Source organism: Haemorhous mexicanus, chromosome 4 (genome assembly GCF_027477595.1).
Source record: "Haemorhous mexicanus isolate bHaeMex1 chromosome 4, bHaeMex1.pri, whole genome shotgun sequence".
NCBI lineage: Eukaryota > Metazoa > Chordata > Aves > Passeriformes > Fringillidae > Haemorhous > Haemorhous mexicanus.
In genome coordinates this window covers 51,440,303-51,463,961 of record NC_082344.1, presented here as the reverse complement: position 1 = coordinate 51,463,961, position 23,659 = coordinate 51,440,303, and the positions used below count along the sequence as shown (strand labels likewise).

Here is a 23,659-nt window from a genome sequence, read left to right as displayed (position 1 = left end):
CTCCTAAATGTTCAAACAGTGGGACTAACAATTTCCTTTCCCAAGGGCTTATAACTATCAAAATACTATTGCAGTAAAAAAGACTGATTACTGCCAAGACTATATTTGATTATGAGATGTCATCATCCTTTGGAAATTCCAAACTTTGTGGGATTTTCTATATTTAATTTTAATGTTACAGTTATTTTTTAAATTCAGAAATAAAAAATTAAACTGTGGCTCAATTTGTGACAAAAATTAAATTGAACTCATTCTTTATCTAGCATGTTTTACATATTTTGTCTACAAAGCCCTCCAAAACTAAATATTGTGATGTATTTACCTATAAATAATTCACAATGTAATCACATATTTCCAAGAACACATTTATTTGCAATGATCTGACTATTTTGTTTTAAATAATTATGAATTCCATCTACCTTTCCTTCTCTACAACATATTTGTGCTGACCATAGTTAAGATTTAAAATTCAAAGTGAATAATAGCATAAGAAGTAGGGGTACAGACGTGTCCATGTAAGGTATCTTGAGATCCATCTGAGCTTTACTGCCAGGTTCCAGTTTTAACTTGCCCATGAACCATCCTGGCCATTTGCAAGGGGAGGGCTGAGGCACTGCTTTGTCCAAGTAGTGGGTCCAGGCACACGTGTGGGCACTGCTCCAGCAGCCAGTCACTTAGCTGGCTGTCCCTTGGACAGAGCCCTGCTCTGCTTCTCCAGGGCTGGATGCTCTGCAGTGCACAAGGATTTGCCTTTAAAAGTGACCTAGCCAGAGCTTATCAGAGGTTCTTCCATCATTTTTGCTCTGCCAATCAGTATTCCCCCGTGCATGTGTCATAGTAAGTATAAATAATGTAATAATATTAATGCAAGAATTAGTGTAACTCTGAACAAAAGAATGAATAAAAATATCCATAAGGGGAGTAGGCTTGGTTACTGCTTTTCAGACAGATTTTTTCCCCTAACCATGAAAACAAAGCCTTGAGAGGCCCAAACCAGTTTCCTGGAGTATCTTTCTCAAATAAGAAAAACTGTGCCAAGATCAAACAGCTGCTTCAATATGCAGGATGCTGGTACTGTGATTTAGGTAGAGACCTCTCCAAAAGGCTGAGGTTTTCTGGACCAGCTTCATTAGTGGCATGCTTAATGCTAACCTTTCAGGAAATATATTGGTACAAAATCTGTGGTTATGTCATCTCTGTTAGATCTCTGAGGGTCACTGTTAACTCTGCAAAAGTAGGACGTCCTTCAGGTTTCTGAAAAGAAAAGCAAAGGATAAACTTGTGTTAGCAGATTGGTTGATTACAGTACCAGACTTCAGAAATTGGATATAAGTACATATGAGATAACACTTAAAAATTACACTTCATTTTATTAATACAGACAAAAAAAAAAGTTTGTCATTTTAGAGAAAAATGAAAATCTGTTATTCATGACACCAGCAGCATGAGCACAAACACTTGTAAAAAGATTCCTGAAATTTCTTTATTTCTATTCTGGATCAGAATTCCTATGGAATTTCTCCCTGCAGTAGGTCTATGGAATGCCCTACCAGCCAGGAAAACATGGCACTCAGGAATGCTTCCTGTGTTTTTGAAAAAGGATCTTCACTGCTGTATAGTTTGAAGTGCTGCAGCTCAGTATGGAACAAACTCCTGTTTGGTGGCAGACAGGAAAAGAGAACTTCTTTCCCATGATCTCTCTGCTGGCTGGCACCCCAATGGATGTTTCCAGTAGGCAGGCAAGCTGGATGCAATTTAGAATTCCATCTCTTAAGCTTTTTTTTTACTCAGGATTTTAAAATTTTGTTCAGAGTTGTAAGGTGGGAGATAAAGGAGACAATGGTAGCAGAAAGATTCCCCAGCTACTCACTGTGTATTTTACATTTTTACATTTTACTGCTTTCATTTTTACCTGAAAAAATTGCACACAAAGCTCTTCTGAAAGGACTTTTAACCTAAAATAAAGATGCATTTCTTCTAGAGACAGTAGAGAAGGAGGGCCCTTAAGGGATTAATCAGATGGAGAAGTTGATGAAATCAGTTTTGTTACCAATATAGAAAATAATAGGTGCTGGACAAATGGTGACAGAACATGAAGTACTAAATCAGCTTGGAGAGGGTGAAAGGTGCAGCTTAGGAGCTGTACTGATGTACAGAGATACTGATATACACTTGATAAAGGGGTTTCAAAATCTACATTTAGTGGGCATATCCACTTGGTGTATGAATGTGTTATTGTTCAGAGCAGATCTGGAGAAAGCCATGAACGGTACAAAGGCACAAGAGAGGAATCCCATTGCAGCCAGCAGAGAAACAGGACAGCAGTGGCATACTCCAGCCCTGGGATGGTCCAGAGCTATTGTACTGATAGTGTGCTCTGTATTGCTTAGCTGCACCAGCCAAAACAAGCAGAGGCTTGTAAACTTTGGTGTGATTGGTGGAAAACATACTTGGAGAAGCTGAGAATGCCACAGATGTGAAATAAGGATTTAATGCCTTGAGCTTTTAAGATTGCTTTTGTATCCATGTTAAAAATTAAGAACAAAATGATACCTCAGGGGAAAAAAAAGGGGAACAAACCTCATGCCAGCAGCTGTACATGACTTTGTACACAGGATGTGATGCCAAATGGGGTCGATAAAGTCGGTTACCCTGAGAAATCTCACGGACAACTTCAGCATTTGACTTGGTTTCAAAAGGCATTTTGCCTTCTGTGAAAACTTCCCACATCAGTACACCTAGGAATGAACCAAAATAGGTTTAGGACGAAACATAAGATGCCAAACCCACAAGCTTTTAACAAAATTAGGAAAATAAAAAACACTCCTGATTCTTCTGTGTGTTGAAAAATGAATGAAAATACGGGCAGCCTGAGCTGAATGAAGGATACAACCCAAACAATTTTCAACTAATATAATTCTGCTGTCTTTTAAGCCAGCTAAGGTGATGGTCCATGAAACTCAGATGAATATGTTTGGCTAATGGGGACTCATCCGAAATATACATTTCAGTCAAAATCTACTTTTTAGGTGCAGAACCTTTCAAATGAAAAATCCATTTGTCCAATATAAGCAAACTGAAAAATGGGAAGGACTGAAGCTTAAGATAGGTAGCATGGGTAAAAATTTACACTTTCCTAAATCACATCAATAGCTTTAGGGAACTGTGGTTGCCCTTTCACCTAATCAACTCACCAAATGACCAGACATCTGATTTGCTGCTATATTTTTTGAAATGAAAGACTTCAGGAGATGACCATTTGACTGGAAACTTGGCACCTGAAGAGCTGATATATTCATCATCAATGACATACCTGAAGAATAAGAGGAAACCACATATATTTGAATGAGAGACATTTCCACAAATGGTTTAGAATTCCAGAAAAATAGTATCAGTTTGGGAACAACAAAATTATATCACTATTTTAGTATAAAATGCACACACACACAAAAAAACCCCCCCATAGCTATGCACTTAAAGACATTTCTGTTTAAATGAATGATTTGGATTTGAGATTATTATCAGAAATATGTCAGACTAGAACATTTTGATACAAACATAAGAGTGACAGGACGGTAATTATTGTCATCTTTTGGGTGTATATTAATAAGACACATCATCATGGGCAGGAAAATCAGCAGCAATAAATAATTAGTCTTTTTTTAAAAGGATCCACCTTTTCAACTGCTTATTCTACCCAAATAAGACTCTTGCTGCCCATCTTCACAGATGCCATATGCGGGACATTGTTACCAAAGCAACACACAAAGAAATGTTCATCACATTTGAGGCAGCAGTTCTTGTAGGTGCACTAAAGTAATTGTTTTTCCCCAAGCCTATAGGACCTGACCTCCCAGATAAAATGAAATTATTTGCCTAATGCAGGCATTTATAGGGCAACATTTTAACTGATTACTAGGCTGACCCAAACGTCCTTATGAACTCTGGGCACATTGTCCAAGTATTAATGTTCCTGAGCAGATCACAGATGTGCAGTACACATTTATTCTCAGGGAAAGCATAGAGGCAATTTTTTTAGAGCACCTTTTAAAGGAGGTCACATTGAAATAAGTAATCTTTTTCCTCACTTTCTCATTTTGGTGCAGGCACAGAAACATGGGAGGCTATTGAATAAGGAACATATGAAATAGCAGTACAGAATAGTCTGTAGTAGCAGTTGTGTGAGCTCTGAATATTTAGGTCCCATCATGTCTCCACAGGCTCCCCAGGAGAGTGAGTCCTAGAGCCTCACCACTGATCTCCCCTTTGTGGCCACAGTGAGCCTTTCAGGTCCATACTCTTAGGCTGGAGCCTGACAGCCACCTTGGTCTTTCTGTATTTTCTCATTCATTTGGATGAGTCCAGAGCCCTGATACTGACCTTACCCTTTTGGGGAGCAGTACAACCATGGAACAGGAGCGCCCTTTGAAAAACAAGTCCTTAGCTATAAACTGCTAGGGTGTTGTAAGCCTGAGGTTACAAATAGGAGGCAAAACTGACGGAGCATGGCTGTGCTGACCTAACAACTCACAGCCACAAGGTAAATGTCACCACACCCTTCTGCTCAGAGCCACTGTCTGTCTTTCAAGCTCATCTGCCTCCTAAGTGAGCTGATTCAGTCTGCTAACCCACAGAAAAACCAGCCAGTAAAATACAAAAGTGGAGAGCTTTGTGCTGGGCTTGCAAGAGGAAAGAAGAAAGGAGACACCCCCTTTGGGCAGCTTAGTAGTCATTTGGCCAGCTCAGCTGTGTCCTCTGAGGAAAGTCTGTGAGGCTAGAGATATGTTTCTCAGGCTGATGCTTGTCAGAGTTGAGAGTGCTCTCTTTCCTCACTTTGGCTGGTTCTATCTCTAAGCAGAAAAACCACTTCCCTGCTAGAGCAGCATGTGTCACACTTCCTACCCACATGGTCCTTCCTGCATCCTGCCTCACCTACTCAGCTACTGCTGCCTCCAGAGGTCAGCACCAGCTCCAGTTCTGTCCCTAGCGACTTTCTGACCTCCATCCTGCTCAGCAAAGTTGGGGAACTTCTTTCTTCAGGCTTCTGGCTGCCCTGTGCACTCTGGGCGTTTCTCTGCCCATAAACACCTCTGAAGTTTACCTGGCACTTTGTTTACCTATCTTGCACTCACCAAGAGCAAGAGGAGGACACGACATCCAGTTCATGGTACAGTGGTTAAACAACATTAAAATTTTCATCAGGATTCAAAAATTACCCTCAGTGGGATTCCCCAAACCAGTGAAGCAAGCAGTGAGGTTAACTAAAGATCATGCTGCAGCTGTCTGAGAATAGGTGCTCACAAAACCTTCGTCAGTGGCCTCATACCTTGCCATGCCAAAGTCAGATACTTTAACCACGTGCTCCTCATTGACTAAACAGTTTCTTGCAGCCTGGGGAAAATGAGAGAAACATATCTGAAATCTGTGTTAAAGAATTTTAAGAAAAATACAGCAGCTGATTATATTTGCTTTAGCTCATGCTGTTTATATCTGAAAGGAGATTAGTGTATTGGTCAAAAATATTAGTGAATTTTTGTCTCTGAGCCAGTGCACATATTTCACTACTGTGTAGTTACACATACATAGCACCTAGCAACCTATATGCTTGTATGAGTTGCAAAATGTTTATGTATTCTTAACAGTGAAAGACTCTTAGGCTGCAGAGTCTAATGATCCAACCAGATATTTTCCTGAGCATCAACACTAGGGACAATTAGTGTAAATTTAAAAATTTGTTTTGTGATGTTTTCATTACAGAAATCAGGAACCTCCTGGTAATTTTCAAGATTTTACATTTCTTCATGTAACTAGGTAGGAAAGGAGGAAGATTTCCTCTACATCCAATTGTGAGCATTGAAAAAGTATCAAGGAGTAAAGAAACAAATTCCTTTCCTCTAATTCCCTGCCTATGGGCAGAAAAGCCACTCATATATCCCAGCATTAATGAATGGCTGTAGAGAGCCAAAAAATACAGATAGAAAAATATTTCAATTTTTTTAAAATCTCATTGTTGCTGACCTTTTGTAATGCTGTGATTTTGGTTGTGTTCTAATCACTTTCACATTGAGATGTCCTAATACCAGATAGTTCTATGTCAATATTCTAATTTTCTCTGACCTCTCAAGGAGTTTTTCCAATGGACAAACTTCTCTCCAGTAGTTTTTTGAGCTGTCCATGGGCAAAACAACAGCTGAAAAGTTTGGGTTTGCCTTATTAGATCCTTCAGGGCTGAAGTCTTACAGGATACATAGCATCCAATAAAATGCAACAGCACATTCTCCACTGCAAATATTTGACAAGAACCTCAGAAAACCTATTGTACTTACCAAATCACGGTGAATAAAGCTGTTTCTTTCCAGATATTCCATCCCCTCACAAACGTCCTGGCACATGCTCAGGAGAACGTCTCTGCCGAGTTTCCCTCGCCTTTGCCGAAGGTAACTGAGCAGGCAACCATTTTCCATGAATTCAGTCACAACGTAGAGGGGGTTGTGATGTGTGCACACTCCATAAAGCTGGACCAGCTTTGGATGGGAGAGCTTCCTGTTTAAAATCACATTTTAGACAGCCTTATATTTGTTCTTGGCAGGTAACTAAACCTTTGATTCTTATGATGGTTTTGAAAAATATTTTCACTACTTGATAAACAGTATCCTATTCAGCTGTCTTCAGAGTTCTCCCAGTACTTAGCACATTTCTCTCTACAACTTCCTACAAAAAGTTCACTCTGTGAACTCATAATTGTTCATGAGTTATACAAATGCAGTGAATGCAAAGCTTGATTTGGTTGATGCAAAATGGAAAGGTCTAGTTACACTTGGTTTGCAGGCAGGGGCCTTGACCCTGCAAGGGTTCATCTCTTCTGGGCTTTGCCAAGACTGCATGTGGATACTTCCTCAATTTGCAAAATTTGCAGATATGGTAATACAGATTCTCAAAAGCTTTAGGTGGATAGAAGCTCTGCCAGTGTTCCTAGAGACACTGAGTTATGGATTAAAGAACAGTTGTAGGAGCACATTTACATTTTACCAGAACATTTATTCCCCATTGAGCTCCACAGTACAAAGCAAGGCACACTCTAAAGAAGAGTCTGGCCATAGGAAGCATCTGCATCAGCTTGGTTCAGATCTTTACACCAGCCTTTCTGTCCACACATCCACCATTCCCATCAAACTGCTTTGTTTGTTTGAAATGGAATTAGGTTATTCTTATTTCTTGGAAAACTGACAGAATATCTTTTGTACTTACATCATCAGTTTGGCCTCCTCTATGAAATCATCTTCAGACATTGCACCTTCATTGATTGTTTTGATGGCAACCTTGACAGTCTCTTTCCATTTACCAAGATAAACAACTCCAAACTGCCCACGCCCAAGTTCTTTCAGTAACAGCAGTTCAGATGGGTTTAGTCCCCACTCCTCTGCAAAAGCAAGCCAGTATGTCAGGAGAGTCAGGCCAGCTTTCCTGAGCCATGCCCCAGGAGACACACCTTGCTGATGGCAGTTAATGAGCACTGCAGAACATCACACTTGTTCATCAGCTGCTGCATGAGTTTTAAATATCTGAAAATTTTCACTGGCTCATATATGTTTAAATATAAATGCTATTTTACAGCTTAAAGAACGTGATTGGTAATTTTCCTTAATGTAGGAATGTCTGAGGCTTGAAGATAAGGCAAGTGTTTAGCTTTGATTACACATGAGAACTTTTTTGGCACTTTCATATGTGATGTTTTTAGCTCCAAACCAGTTCCAGTTGGATTGTATGGCTACAGAAATAGTCACTGGCTACCTTTATTGTAATAACTACAAAAGCTCAACCCTTCAGAAATGTAAGCCTTCAGATTCATGGGAACATGAAAGATACTCAGTCTTGGAGGTTCCTGTTGTCCAATAGATGGTATGAGATTTCTGATCTATATACACAAAATGGGCATTTATTGTTTGCTTGTTTTAACACCACATAAGGTTCCATTTCTAAAACCTGCAGAACTGACAAAGAAAATCTTCTCCATAAACAGTATTAATTTCAGGTTTCAATTGGTTTCCTAAGCATTTACAAAAATCAAATAGCCTTTCAAAAGCTATTAAATGCATATTTGAGTCTTAGGTTTGCTTAGAAAAGTCCAAATAGCTCTGAATGCACTGGTGGTTATAACAGGAGCACAACAGCCACTGCACAGAAGCAGCTGAGTCAGGTGTCTCATTTGGTACTGACACCTTACACTGTTTATCTGTTTGTTATTACCAAGGAATTTCACAGATACAACTTAATTACTAGCTGGGTGAATATAAGCTAAATTCTTGCCCAGGCAGACAGCTAAATCTCCTTCATAAGAAGATAAAAAATTTACCATAACTCAATCTTGCTGTTTCTGGTGAGGTGCATCCATCTGATCCAACGGGATGTCGGAGACGTGTGATAAGACCTGTCGGGGACAAAGCCACAATATTCTGCTGACAAATTACTTAATTTTAAAATATGCTATATCATACCTCTTCTAAGCAAAACTCCTTGGAATCTGATGTAAATTTCTTATTTCTTGAAGTTATTTTTGCCTAGTTTGTTCAGATAAAACACTACAGTGAGAAGAAATGGAGAAGGGAGAATTTTTAATAGGGCCCTGACTACAAAAGTATTTTTACTTTCATAAAGCCAACAGTAATACTCTTGCTTTTCTGTATCATGATAGTGAGCTTAAATGAACTCTAAAATCCTGTATCACCAACCTAAGCTGGGTCTGCCCGGATGACTTCCAGGTTTGAAATATTTTTGTGTCTCATTTATTTTCTTTGCATTCATAAGCCAATGGTACTAGTGAACACATCCTTCACCAAGGACTCCCTGAGTTCATTGATTCTTCTTACTATTACTTTTAGGGCTACAAGTGTTTCCTACAATTCTCCTCCCTCCAGCAAAAGGCTCTCTCCATTCCCATATCTTCCTCTCTAGTGCAGGGGATCTCCATATGTTTTCCCATCTTCCCTCAGTCAGAGTAAAACCATTTTATATTGTATTAAAATGATGGACAGAACCAAGGTGAAGGATATTTTTTATGCTAAAAATCATAAACATCTGCCATCAGCCAACAGTTAGAGGTATCTGACCCTGGTAAGCTGAAAGTCAGTGTTAGAGAGTCTTTTGAGCACAAGGACTAATTCTGCCCTTGACTGTTTGTGGTATGGCTTGGGTTTTTTTCCAAAATCAGTAGAACGCTGCCTGCTGATGCACAGCATAGCTACTGCTTATATTAGATTGCATGTATGCTGGTCCTTGTCATAGAAAAGAAAGAATTATGATCAAATTACACCCAAGTAACATTCAGTCAAATGTGAACCAAGAGAATAGAGAACAGCCTTTTATTTTTGCTAAACTCATTTAATATGTGTAGACAAGTTTGGTAGTTTCACTTCCCCCACGGTATATGCACATGACAGCTATGACTTTGGCAGAAAGAACCAAGGCATATTTGAATTCATTAGCAAAAGAAACACTTGTGTCTCTTTTAATAAGGAAAGTATTAGAAAAAGATGTAAAACTGTTTTCAGCTCACATGCATTACCTGCAGCGTTGTGTTGATGATACTCGATGAGTTCAGGAACAGATGAGAAGACATAGTTCTCTGCTACATAATATTGTCCTGAGTGATTTTGTTTAATTTGATAATGTAGAATATCTCCATTATGACTTCTGAAATCAACAAAGCATTGTAACTTTCAGTTTTTAATTTTATAAAAATAATTTATACTGTAGATCTGCTTAAATTTCACTATGAAAACATAAAAAAATCTGAAAACTTGGGATACAGTTTTCAGCTTAAAATGGCTGTATGTAACAATGGCTACTGTTTCAGGAGAAAAAAAAAAGATTCCACAACTGGCTCTTTCTCCCAACTTTGGGAGACAGTTGCACAATGTCTTTTGTTGCCCATGTATTTTTCACCCATGTATCATTGCATTCATAAGAAATAGGCACAGTGTTTAAGAAATGTTCCTTCTCATTTAGTATTTATTTGACTATAATCTCTGAAAATTAAAATGTTACCAATTACCTGCATTTTCTCCCAAAAAACATAAACACATATTCATGTACAGCCTGAGATTAAATTTTCAGTTCTATTACTTCAAAGGGTCTTCCTTGGAGCTTTTATTTGACACCTTTGTTTTTCTGTATTTCTGTATTCTTATTATCTGTATTTTGTACTTCCTGTATATTTTGCTGCCCATCTATCCCTGCTTTCTGTGACACTCAAAATTAAGCAGTTTTGTTTGCATTTCAGGCTAGTGGTTGCTGAAGGTTAGTACTCTAAATTGTGGACACGTGGTCACAGCAAGCAGAGATCAGAATACAGACATTTTATACAGAGTCATTGTCAGAAGCACTACTGAGCCTACAGAAATTGTGAGTCTTGTCCTCAGCACAGGGATGGTGGGGAAGGCTGGCCCCATGTTTCCAAGGAGGGAATGGAGGGAAGAGAGAGAGAGAGAGAGAGAGGAAGGGAGGGGGTGGAGGTAACAGCAATGCCTTAGCTGCTCTCACTTCGGGCTTGTTGTAAGAGGGAGAGAAGGAAAGCAGACACAGTTGATACAGGGGGATGTGGGGGGGCTGATCAAGAGGGTACAAGACAGCTTGAAATAGGTTAACTCAGTGCTGTAGGTGATTGCTCTTGATATGGGCAAGTGTGAGTCCTGTGGGTGTTGTCCAGTAAAAGTAAGATTGCACAGTAGGGGTGAGGTGATTTTGAGAGACAAACAGGTGAAGTTTGAGGACAGCAGAGTCTGGGATGGATTTACAGTGCCCAGAGCCTGTGGAGAAAGGAAACAGTTTGGTGCAGTGGCCAAAGGGTGTGGCACGGTTTCCACAGCAGATCATTTCAGAATTTCAGTGAGTGCAGGTAACCTTGTCTTGCCAGGACATTTGCACACGGACTCCCAGATCCACCGCCCACCTTGATCTTTTCTGCACACCGGGTGATTAACTCTGCATGAGGAGCATCCCAGTGGCTCCCTGCTCTTGTGCACTGCATATCCAAGCTACCCAGTTATTCTGAGGAGTCTGGAGGAAGCTTTTCCATCACCACTTGATTCAAGCCCTAACCATTCAGAGGAACTCACCCCTTAGCCCGCGAATACATGGACAGCGTAAGAAGACCCTGCCGGCTTGAATCTCTGACAACAAATGCACCTTCTTTGGGCTGAAAAGAAATCCAAGTAGAATTATTTTATACTTTTGAGCTTCAGTAATGCTCCCTAGAGACAGGACTTGCAGCTGATGACCAAATTCTGTAGAATACCTATGACTATTTGGGAGGAAGATAAAGAAGTGGAGAACAGGAATGGATATCCAGGTACATGGCAGAGCACAATAAACCAAGAGAAAACTATGAGTGCCAGAAAACTTTTTAGAGATAAAGGAATTTAGCTGAATTATACTATTCAGTGTGAGGTAGTGAAACGCTTCAATTTATTAAAAAATCAAATTGTACAAATCACTAGGAAAAAAAAAATCCAGTTAAAACAATTCTGTCTGAGATGTTCTTCCTCGGTGTTTCTTGTCCTGGCCCTGAGCAAAGACCCAATAAGTTTGACTGAGTTAGGCACTTTGGTACCTGACAGGGGTAGAATGCAATGTGGATTGCTTGCTCTGTACTTAAGGAAGATGCAGTGGTTTGTTAAATTCTGCTAAACTCAGAGCTAATTAGCTCACTACATGGATTTCAGTTTTAATGTCTAATGCAACAGACATGCACAGTAAGCCACATAATTTGATTTATCTGGCATGGAAAATCTACATAGAATTTGCCTGGGCTACAACTTAAAGCTTTGTGAAATCTGGATAGCCTGAACTTTACACTTACACCAGAAAGCCTTTTCATTTTAAGGTAGAAATCTTAAAATGCACTTTCTATCTTACAGAATACTAAAAAGATTTTGATTTGACTGTGATAATGCTCGTGATGCCTCTGATAGGTATTTTTCAGTACTGTTAGCTATATGTGTAGGCTGAATTACCTTCTGGTGCAAAAGAAGTTCTGCCTGGCTTCTGTTCATGTTTTTGCAGTACCACCTGCAACAAGGACATAACCTATCCTTAATTTCAGCCAGTAAAACTGAATGTTTGCTTTGTTTCACAGTTTAGTAGTTGCATTATTCCAAGTCAAAAACATGTTTAGAACTACTGTTGTATATGAACATGCCTTAATTTGGAATGATTTTATTAGACATTTTTTTAGAACTTTTTTGGCCCCAATTTACTATGACTAAATATTAGCCCAAAAAAAAAAAAAGAAAAGAAAATAAAAGAAAAAGAAACTCCAGGGGGGGAAAAAAGTTATGTTAAACCATGATGAAATTTACAGTCCTGGATGATGTGTCAACACTTTCTTCTTTACAATTTTTCAGAATTTTCATCTTATCTCCAGTAATTTAAGTTTATAGTAGTTGGAATCAGCTACATAATCACAACAAGCAAAGATCAGAATACAGAAGCATTATGCATTGGGTTTACAGAAACAGGAAAAATCTGGATTCTGACACTATGGTTCATGTACATGAATGTTAATTCATTTTAAAACTAATATTTTGTATTAAAAAAAAGAAAGCTTTTGAAAAACATGTACATGTCTAGTAAAAATCTGAAGGATCAAACATTAAAATGTATCTCTGCAATCCATTTTTAGAAATAAAAGCCCAATAATTTTCAAAGGTACTTACTTGTATGTTTCTAAATTGCTTTTCTTGATCTGGGTAACATAGTTGCTGGGAATTAGACCTTCATTCCTGAAACAACATATTGGGGATAATATTATGGTATGGTATAAAAGGTTAGTAGGATTAAGATATACATCATCCTTTTGTTGAATTACAAAGGTTCCTTATTCTAGGGGCTATGTTGCTAGATACTGAATTCCAGCATTAGAACTGAATGAAAATTTGAGTCCTTTCATCCAGGCACAACCTTTTTGTCCCACGACTGTGGATGGCTACTCAGATGAAAAAGCCAGATGGTATAGGCTGAGATTTAGGAAAAAAAATTTTTTCTTCTGAACCAGAAGCCACCATCTTTATTTCTGGCCTATACAAACCTCCTATATGAAGAAATACAAAGCGTGTGCTAGCTTGTATGTTCAAAATAGTTGTCAGTATACTTTTACTGAAAACAAGAGTTGAGAAAAAGCATTTAAAATGTTTAAAGGAGAAATCTGAAGGGAAAGGAAATGGTTATAATATAACATACAACCATTCCCAGTATCAGAGTACAGGATATACTGAAGATAATGCAAAGGAGAAAGAGGAACAACACAAAACAAAGTTAAGTGTGGGAAGGATCCTAACTGAAGTTATCTAGTTCTCTAAAATAACCAGGTATTTTGGGGAATAGGTTATGTTTCTGGTATGTCTTCATAATCTCTATGGTTTCATAAAGTTTTTACATGTATACTCTCCATTGTAGAACACTTGAAATATGGAAAGCTGGGTTTGCACATGGCCCAGAGCCCAGTGATTCACATGGTCTTCAAACACCCTTATGCTGCCCAGGAACTTACTGACTGTAGGGCTTAACTCTGAATTCCCAACAGATTCTAGATTCCCTGTCCATTTCTGGGGTGCCAAGCCCTGCTGAAAGTCTGCCCAGTCAATCTGTGTGCCTCATATATGGTTGAACACTATCAAGCCTGTTCCTAAATAGTCCCATAAGTCTCATTCTATCTGCCCACTTTTGCACAGGTTGCTTCAGGCTTTCTTCTTCCTGTGTAGGGAGACTGAAAGAGATGCCCTCTCTCTTACCCGTGTCGGTCTCTTGCCTTCCACCAGAGGGGATCATACTGTTCCAGGATAATGTATTCTTCTGCTTTCTTGAGAGGTAGATCTAAAGGCCCTCTAGCAAAGAAGTCATAGAGTGCAATAACTCTGGGTTTGTTCTTGCAGTCCTCAAAGGCCTCAGGAGGCAGAGGAGGTAATGGCTTGTCCTTAAACTGTAATTGTCCCTTGTGCTGCTGAAAAATCAAAGTATTTTTCATAACTAGACTTTTCTCTCTACTATAGATTGCTTAGTTACTGATACTCTGTAATTTTTGTGCAACAAAGAACTTTATATGCTCAAGAGCTAGTTACTCCCCTGCTAATTCTGGTACTGAGCCACTGTCAAATCACTTCAATTCTCTCTTTTTACCTGCCAAAATGTTACTTACCCCACACTTCCAAATAGATTCATAAGAAATGTCTGGTTGAGAAGCAGAGTACTGGGTCACCAGGACAGCGTCAGGGTCCAGGTTCACTTTTGTTCTCATTTCTCTGATTTTGAAAAACATGAAGCATTGGTGTGAATGCCTATCTGTAAACATCCACATAAAAATATCCATGGCCATCCATGCCTTCCTTCATTAGGGAAATGCAGAGTACAGTGTCTTTAAACTTCCTCATATTTGCTCTTCTACTGCAAATAGAGGGATTTTAAGAAGTCCTTTATGTGTAGATATTTAATTACTGAAAAGCTTAAGCATTTCACATACCTTTCTTGCACTGAGCAGCAGCAGCAGCAGAAAACAGACTGGATGGTGTGATCTGTGAACAAAAACAATTTCCATATTTGCAGTGTTCCTGTTTTTTTGCTCACAAAACTTACAGAATTAAGGGCTATCCTATGTGCTTACACCCACTGTTAGCTCTGTCTTGCTGTGAGATATCTAGCAAATCATTATGGCTGAATTTGCAGCCACCAAAACCTCCAGATCTTTCCTACCACAGTCCCCCTTACAATGTTTTGGCAATTATGAGGCTATATGTATGAGCTAAATCAGCTCACTAAATCAGCAAAACTAAATAATAAACAAAGATACATTATTAGCCAAATTCATACTGATTTGACTGATTACACCACCCTGCACAAGCTCTACCTAGTGCAATGAGGGGGATGAGAATCTTGTCAGGGACAGGAGGTGGAGAACTGTCCCCTTCAGCACTGACATAATTTTTAGATTATTCAAGCCAAATACCAAACCATGCTTGCATGACTAGCTTTTCTTTATTTTGAGGTTTATTAAAGGAGCCACACTGTATTATCTTCTTTGAATTAATACTGATTTACTGATTTTCCTGTTTCTCTTGCAGCCATCAATATAATAAATGCACTAGCCTAAGTTTAAAGTACAGAGAGAATATGTGCTTCACACATGCATGTCAAGGGGCTGATAATCCTTCTTTATAACATTTTTTCTAAAATTTCCCTTCAGTTCCTGAAGTCTCACCCTCATGCATCACCACTATGCAGGTGGGAGGGCAGCAGCAGCACCTGCAGGACAGGCTCAGGTTCTCAGGTGCAATGTACAGTCTTTTAAGAAGCATCAGAGTCAGGGATGGAGAAACAAGGTTCCCCTCATATTCAGCTGCATCAACACAAAATAAACTTTATATCCCACTATAATGTGTCCTATTTTTCTCTGCCACAGAGGTCATAGTTTGCAAAGAGGCCTCAGATTTTTATTTGAAATAGACTTCCCAAGGTCTCAGAATTTTGCTGCTTTGTATTTCATATATTTCTTTATACAGTCCCACCAGTTCCTTCCACATTATTTGTTTTGCCCTCATGGCACTTTTGCATTGTTGATCCTAGTGACCTGGAATCCAGCCTGGAATAAATAGGATGTCCCTTCTGGTGTCCTGTGAGACTTTTTGCCACTGCCTATTACCAACTGAAAGCCAAATGTGCCAAAAGTACGAATCTTAGCATTCAAAGCATTAAGCAACCTTACCACATTATGAAAATGTAATTATTTTCCCTGTGAAGGTACATAGCATAGCAAATTTTGTGCTAATAAAAGAAGTGAGAATGTTGGATGTCTGAATGATGAGACCAAATCTAGTTCTTAGTAGGAAGTGCCCTGTCTCGTAAGTGGTTTGTTTAGACTGTCTTGAAAGTCATGGTGAAGTTTCCCTTAGACTGTTGAATCCTGTGAAGAATCTAATGTGTGGGAAACGGATGAGCTGGCAGTAATCAGAAGACACCATCAATTGTTTGATAAAAGCTTCCAGTGACAGCTGTGAAAAATGCAGCAATTAAAAATACCCAAGCCAGCTGGCAGCAACAATTCTCTTCAAAGCAACCAGACTAAAAAGATATTGTCAGTGAAGTTGATTTGCTGTGTAATTGTCCAGTGTACATTGAATTGTCCCTTGGCCATTTAAACCTGCCTCATAAGTAGTCAACACTGTGCGTGAAAAAAATGCTTGGGTTTCTTTTATTTCAGCCAGTGACATAAGTTTAATTAAATGTCTGTAAAGTATGTCGTTATTTGCAAAAAAGAATATGATATTTGAAAATCTGTCTGTTTCTTCTCATTGAACCATCTAGTCTAATTAAATACATTATTTCTCATCAGGTTATTAGCTCTCCATATCAAATATTTACAAGAAATAGTTAGAAAGAGCGCTGCAGACTTTCTTTGCAACACTAGAATAATCTTCTAATTAGATTTTAAAGATTAGGCTGTTGGCTTGAAAACAAGGGGTTCAGACAGATGCCATGGATGTGTAATTCTGTCTTGTTTTCTTTATGAGCCCAGTAATTTGAGTATATTTATACCATAAGGTCAGGAATCCTTTTTGCCTTCAGTGAATCTCGGAGTTGTTTTGTTAATGGATGATTTTTTATGTCTGACCCCCTCTTTTTACTGTGCTAGAAGCTATTAGTAATAAATGACTGTATGTGACATTTTAAAAAATACCCTAAGCATATTTGATATTGAATATTTATCCTCTTGTCCTATCCATAAAACCACAGAAAAGGTACAGGTTGAAGCTGTAATTGTGATGTTTCTCCCTGGGACATGCGCTTCACTTGGTGAGCAATTTTTTCAAGGGTGGAGTGTGTAACCTAATAAAGATGACAAAATAGGAGATGATAAATTCTGAAGACTCTAAATTAAGGCTCAGATTAGATTAAGGCCATGGATCAGACAAGACCATGCTGAACTGAATTGCAGGATCTGAAGGAGCAGCACAAACTTTGCACAGTTCTGCCAAAGTTTAGTTGTCCTCATTCACTCCATTGGAGTATTTTAAGAGAGAAATCACAGCCTATCAAGCAGATATCACCCTAAAGCAGATAATTTCCAGTTCTTTGAGAATTAATTTGTCTTTATACACCTTTTCTCAGAAACCTCAGTCACTTCTGAAATTCTTTTGTCCCTGCATTACTCCTAGAGTATTTGTGGAATTAACTCAGTAGAAATTAGTACAAGCGTAAATTATTGCAGTGCAAACTGTACATTTCTGCTTGAAAATTTGCCAAGGCTGCTAGGAGACATTATCAAAGCCCATAGGAAAAGGCCTTCAGCTCTGCAGAGCCAAGTCCTACTTTAGTTAAACTGACTTAAGGCCAGAAGCTTTGACCTGATGGCTTGGAATTTCAGTTCTCAAGCAAAGAGTCAGGTACTGATCTATGCATTTTACATCTTCCCTGGTCATTGGTAAGCGTCTTGAAGTACACTTTTCCCTCCCAATTAAATTCATATTTATTAAGTTCATAACTTACTTCAGAAACTAGGCCCAAACTGTGATGTTGTTTCAGGAAGACTTGGCCAACACCACAGATGGGGAAAGCTTTGACATCCTGAGTGAATAATTTGATTTAGCTTGCTCTCCTGGTGGCCCAGGAAGATGCTGAGGCTGAGGGTTGCACAGCAGTGCGTGCTGTCATGCACAGGAAGACAGCATTTCCTGCCTGCCACCTCTCACCCCCACAGGCACTCTGTCATGGCTTGTGCTCTTCCTTCCTTTCTCTTTTCTCAACACCCCTCAGAAAAACTAAGAAATAATGATAATGCTTAAACCCCTGTATTTTAATTTTTCAAAAATGCAAATAAATTGAAAATAGATTCTTAGAATTTACTGATTGAAACTATTTCTTCTTGATTATCCCTTCTGCTAGATCACTGAAATCAATGGAACTGTTCTATCTGATTTCCTTCGATTTTTCACCAAGGACATTTTCCTAAGCAAAACACTGGATTTATCAAGGAGTGTTAGAGTCATGTATTAGCTGGCCTTGATCCCCTGGTCCCCAACTCAAGTAACCACACTGTTCATAAATTAAAGATTAGTCACTGATGGTATCACAGAGAGTTGTGCTTCAGCAAGGAAATCACATTTTGGATTCCATATTTGGAAGAGAACAGAGAGACCAGTTATATTTGCCATGTTATAAGTTACAGACTGCTTGGACAGGACACAGGACAGAAATACAGGCTAAGAGGAAGAAATATTCTATAATTTTTAACAGTAAATTAATTTTGAAGTCTGTTAAAATAAAGTACTTATGGAGCTATCAATTATTTTAGATTCCACTTCTCTGTTTCTGACCTAACCAAAGAGCTTCCCATAAATTAAAAAAAAAAAAAAAAAAAAAAAGAAAGTAATCAAATCTTGCTTCTTTTAAATCCATACCAAGGAAGATTCCTCCAGCACCACAGCCCCATTAAATCTTCCAGCTCACATTCCCTTGTGTTCTATCAAAACATAAGCTACGTACACACGTTGCTTTGATCTTCTGGGTACGTCATGATGGAACAACTAAACTCAGTAGTTTGAAACCTAGGTTCAAATTAAACAAGAAGAGTATTTGAGATGTTGAATTTAGAACCTGCCATCTTCCTTCTTCAACTGTACAGAGAATTTTTTATTTCTGCGGTTTTTGATGAAGGCTTGCCACCTTAGACAAAGTTATTTAACACAGGAACCAGCAAACACAGTGCACTTCACTGCTAATGTCTTTTTCTTTCTGGAAAGGAGCAGTTTAGGAGGAAGACACTAGTTTATAAAGCAGTGTCACATTATCTCCCTGATGACAGTCAAGCAAACACGAATCCCAACACCAGCACAGAGCCATGACAATTCTGTACATCAGACCTACTAGGATGCTCTGTTCCAGAACAAGAAATAACCATGGCACAAGAAGCATGTGGCTAAAGTAAAAACACTAGGAAACCAGTGTTGAAGCTAATCTGACAAATACTCAGCCTAAAAATGTGCAGCTGACATTTAGATAACCAACTTTTGAGTCCTGGAAATAAATTTATCTGTGCACAACAGAGCAGATAGGATTCAAGAGGAAGAAGGAAAAGATGGGTCAGCTGTCAGAAACAGCCATTTGCTTAAGCAGCTTAAAGAGAGTTCCATCAGAAGAGAGAAGGTAGAGTGAAAACACATCATTGCCTGATACAGTCCCACAACACCCAGAGTACGCTTTGGGTTGATAATGTTGTCTGTATACATGGCAAATTCACACATATATGTGCAATCCTCCTCCCATCCTCAGTTGTCACTCACTGTAAATGGCAGCTTTAGGAAAGTAGCATCAAAGACAAAAGCAATAAGTTAGAAATTCATTTTTATAACTTGCATTTTATAACTTTGCTATTTCACAATTTTCTTCATTTGAGTTTCTTTCTCTGAATCAGTTTCCCAAAGCACTACCAACACTGAAAACACTCCAGCCCATGTCTAAGGTTTGCACTCTTCCATCATTTTTTGCTAGAAGCTCTTGCTCTTGCAATGGAGCGGAAGGTTAACTGTGTTCAACACTACAAACTCAGCTTCACCCACCAAACCTTTGCTGTAACACAACGTGCCTCCTGGTCTCATCTGTCAGTTTTCCACATCACTAGAAAAATCAATAACCTGGTAGAAAGCCACAGTATAGTTTGCTTCTAAAAGCATTTTAAAATACAAGCTTTCAGCTTTTGGTGCATACAAGCTGAGGCTTCCTGTCTTTCCTGTGAGTTAACTATACTCTGGAGGAAAGACAGGTTTAGTTCTACCAAACTCTCTATCCATGTCTATGTAGTTCACAAGTGTAAGAACAGTATGAGGAAATATCTCCCTATCTATATGTAAAATCAGTTGCTTTGCTAAATCCATGGTACAACGGATTAATATTTGTGTGTTAATTTGGAAAGTCCAGACAAGCAGTCTTAACAGAGATCCCCTTAGCAGTGCAAGAGAAAGTAGATTCATATTTTTATGGCAATATTTAAATGCTTCATTTGCTAAGTACACTGCTGTTGCACAAAACAAAACTACAAGATCAAAATATGCAGCCAAGTTTACTTACAGGTAGAAAGAATCATGTCTGGTTATCCCTTTATATTAAAATGAAAATGCAAACCTCTCTTCATCAGCTGTGCCAGTAAAACAGACCAAACTGAGCTCTTTACTCTGATACGAAGCATGGTAAACCACAAATATTGCTTGACCACGCCTACTCACCTTTTATTTAAAAAAAAAAAAAAAAAAAGACCCAAACAGAGTAGAAGGAGAAAAAATGGTCTGCTTTCTAGTATCAAACATTTTATAGGAAAAAAAAAGTTATTGAACTGTTACTACTAGGTCTAAGTATTGCTTTAAAAAAAGTAAAAAACCCACAGCAGATATAAATCACAGAATGGTTTTGTTCAAATGGATTTTTGACCCCAACATTTGACTGAATTCAGTTATAATAAAAATGGTAGGAAGGGCTGAAGTTGCTTAAGGATGAGTGAGCTCATCCAGAAGAAAGGATGGTACAACATTTCAACCTGCCTTTGAAAACACAGGGGAGTCAGCAACACACCTGCCTCCAGAGGTGTTCTGATCCTTTCTAAAATTAGCCACCAAAGGCTACATTCAACTAAAAAAAAATAATTTATCTAGAAACTGGGTGCCTCAGACATCCTTGGTATCAAGTCCCATACCAAGTAGGCAGAAATTATCTTCAATTGAAGATACTGGGAAGAGGCAGGTGAAAGGGTCAGATTCAAAGCACCCATCCCACTGACAAAACTGCTGCCAAAACTTCACACAGTTAGGGTGTGTTTTATTACATAAATTAATGATAAATATTTAATTATTGCAAAGAAATAGGCTTAAGGTTCATTGCAAACAATTAATCTTCTGATTTTCCTAAGCTTCATTTAGGTTTTAAGGGAAACATTATTACTTATGACATGGTGTGTTAGTGAAAGAGTTAGCAGCACCATACTTTGGAGGATCTTAAGAGAAAGTGGGGTTCAAAGGAGCAGTTAGGGAAGGAAAGATGTGCTTGGCTTACTTTAAATATTCCACATTGCTTTTTTCCACTACTTTTTCTACCAGGTAGAGTAGAATCACCTAAATTTTCCCTATCAACAATGCCTGCTCTTGGTATTGATTGGAGAGTGGTTTTGGACTCAGCAATTTGGCAGGTTAGTTTGCATGGTTGGAATAATCTTCTGAGACTTTGTCATGAAGGAAATAGGCATCTGAACCTTTTCTGGCAGCCTGTAGCTTTTCAATAGAATAGCATGAGAAAAGGAAAGCACTTCTTCCAAGAAAGAAGAGGCTTCCTCCTTTTGAACATAAAGGCAAACATTAAGCAAAGCAGTGTGGGAATCTAAACATCTCTAAAATTGATTACTGAAACACTCCAATGCCAGAATGATGGAATGTATTAAGCTAACTATGGTTACTCTTAATAACTTCATTGGAAATTAAATTCATCATACTTCTCTCTGACTACCTGCAAAAAAAAAAAAAAAACCTTTTGGTGCAATCTATTTGCTATTACACATGGCACAACAGCACAAGTAGCAACAGAAAATGAAAAAAATTAATAGAGCTCCTTAGAAGGTGACTACAGTAAAACAGGAGTACAAATAGTCCTCGTATGCACTGCTACAAAGTTAGGTTAACTGAAGTAGGCTTCAGTAAGACTGTGGAGATGTTAGCCTCCAGCAGAGGGGACAGGGCATGTAACTTCCAAGGAGAGTTCAGGTAATGCTGAACATTTTATCATGGCCAAATTCATTTAAATATGTATTCATTCTACCATATATTTATTTTTATATATATATATATCTATAGAGAAAGAGAGAGAGAGTGTATGTATACACACCAAAGTGTACATATCTATATATTCTCATATACATATCCATATATACATATATATATACATGTGCTACCATAATGCCATACTCATGTGAACAGTTAGTGTGCCTTACAATGGATTGACTGTAAATTATAGGCTACAAAATAGTTGGTTCCAAACAATAGTTAACATTCAGTTTATTTACACACACATGCAGTATATCTTCTGTTATGAACAGAAAGGTTAGATCACTGTATGTACAGACAACAGACAGAAAAATGAGCCCTTCTTAAACACATTCGAGAATTTCTTTCATTCACAACCCTCTGTATAGAATTGTGTGTTTAAGTGAAGGAAGGACAAATTTTTGCTTGAACATTTCAAGACAAACCCCTCCCCATTTTACATAAATAAATGCATTCAATTTATATATTTACAGTACATACAGCATATAAATAATTTTATAATTAATCCAAAACATGGTACTATGGTTCACTCACAGCCAGTTGTGGTGAATCCGGGACTTATTTTTCATTAGTAACATGAAGACTAAGCATGGGAGATCTCTGATAAACCAACTTTAGAATGACTCCAGGCATATCATGGCTCATGAAGCACTGCTTTTAGAGTGTTATGCTAAACTGAGCTGGTAACAACTTACTATGTGCAAATGAAAGAGGTGCATTTCATCTTCTTGACAAACACCCATCAACCAAGAAAAAGAATGTTTCTGAAGAATCTCTGGAAACATTTCAGTGTCAGTAAAAAGCTATTTATAGATACCTTCCATTTTTAAGCATGCAAATCACTACTAATGCTACTGCCCAAGAAAAGAGAAACCCAAAAACATGGACTATATGTACATGAACCCAACCCACTAAATACAAACGAGGTTCCTGGCCTCTGGCCACATTTTCTCCCTCCATTAAGAGCTGAACTTTACAGCTGTGCTGTAAAGTTTCTGTTTCTTTTCAGAGAAAATACAGAGATTGCTGAAGATACTGTGCTCATTTCCCAACATCATGGAAAATTCTCCTTGTTCTGGAGTGCATCAGATATTACAGGTTGCCCACATTATTTAGCAGCACCCAACAGCTTACAGGATCAAGTTCTTAAAAAGAAACTATGAAGGCACATATCTCTTGGAAGTGCCTGATTTTCTCTGCTTGTGCTGCTGTTGCCTTTTTTCAAAAAGCATCTTCGCCCTCTGCAATGTCAATGATTGCATGAAGCAGCTCTTCAAAAGTCGGGCGTTCCTCTGGTTTCTAAAAATAAAAAGCATGCACAGCTGTAATCAGAAATCAATAAAGTTGTGTTGATTTTGATAAATTACTGGACATATCATCGTTCTTTGGTAAGGAATTTAGCATCTCATTAGGTATTTAATGTAAAAATATTTCCTTGTCTGGATTTTGGGATGTGTCTAATCTCAGTAAGCAACACTTTGCTTTATGCTTTGAAAAAGGCATAAATAGGTGTTGCTGGACTACACTCTTTATATAATTCATTATTTTGCGTAGTTTTACATTTTTCTTTTTTATTTTTCTTCCCCATTCCCACCCTTCCCCAGTGAACTGCTCCAATCTTTCTTTATGCAAGTTGTTCATGATTCTAAGAATGCTGGGTGTCATTTTCCGGTGCCTCTTTTATATCAATTTTATTTTCACATACTCAATCTGACAGATCATTTATTTCATAGAAATTTCAATGTTTTATCTTATCAGAGCTCTAGTTCAGTTGCACAGGAATAGCTGAGAGACCTGGATGCACTCAGAATGCT

At 38.3% G+C, this 23,659-nt stretch overlaps 2 protein-coding genes across 5 annotated transcripts in view; both read right to left on the bottom strand.

Annotated features, from left to right (window-relative positions):
• Positions 1-351: 351 nt before the first annotated feature.
• LOC132326538 (tyrosine-protein kinase TXK-like) lies at positions 352-20,259 on the bottom strand. 2 transcript variants are annotated; one of them, XM_059844881.1, is made up of 15 exons: positions 20,110-20,259; positions 14,513-14,564; positions 14,192-14,294; positions 13,788-13,996; positions 12,714-12,779; positions 12,012-12,066; positions 11,115-11,194; positions 9,563-9,690; positions 8,354-8,428; positions 7,249-7,420; positions 6,327-6,543; positions 5,327-5,391; positions 3,195-3,313; positions 2,581-2,738; positions 352-1,254 (listed from the first exon to the last, which is right to left on the bottom strand). In XM_059844881.1, the coding sequence occupies exons 1-15, from the start codon at positions 20,123-20,125 to the stop codon at positions 1,186-1,188; spliced, it is 1,584 nt and encodes a 527-aa protein (XP_059700864.1). In that variant the 5' UTR covers positions 20,126-20,259; the 3' UTR covers positions 352-1,185. The 2 variants fall into 2 exon arrangements, with proteins under 2 accessions (XP_059700864.1, XP_059700865.1); XM_059844882.1 differs by having other exon boundaries at positions 13,788-13,993.
• Positions 20,260-22,047: 1,788 nt separating this feature from the next.
• The window catches only part of TEC (tec protein tyrosine kinase), a 44,081-nt gene continuing 42,469 nt past the window's right edge, over positions 22,048-23,659 (bottom strand). For all 3 annotated transcript variants that reach the window (XM_059844879.1, XM_059844878.1, XM_059844880.1), the window contains one exon: positions 22,048-23,144. In XM_059844879.1, coding sequence (XP_059700862.1) covers positions 23,067-23,144 — 78 coding nt within the window. In that variant the 3' untranslated portion in view covers positions 22,048-23,066. The remainder of the gene's footprint in view (positions 23,145-23,659) is intronic.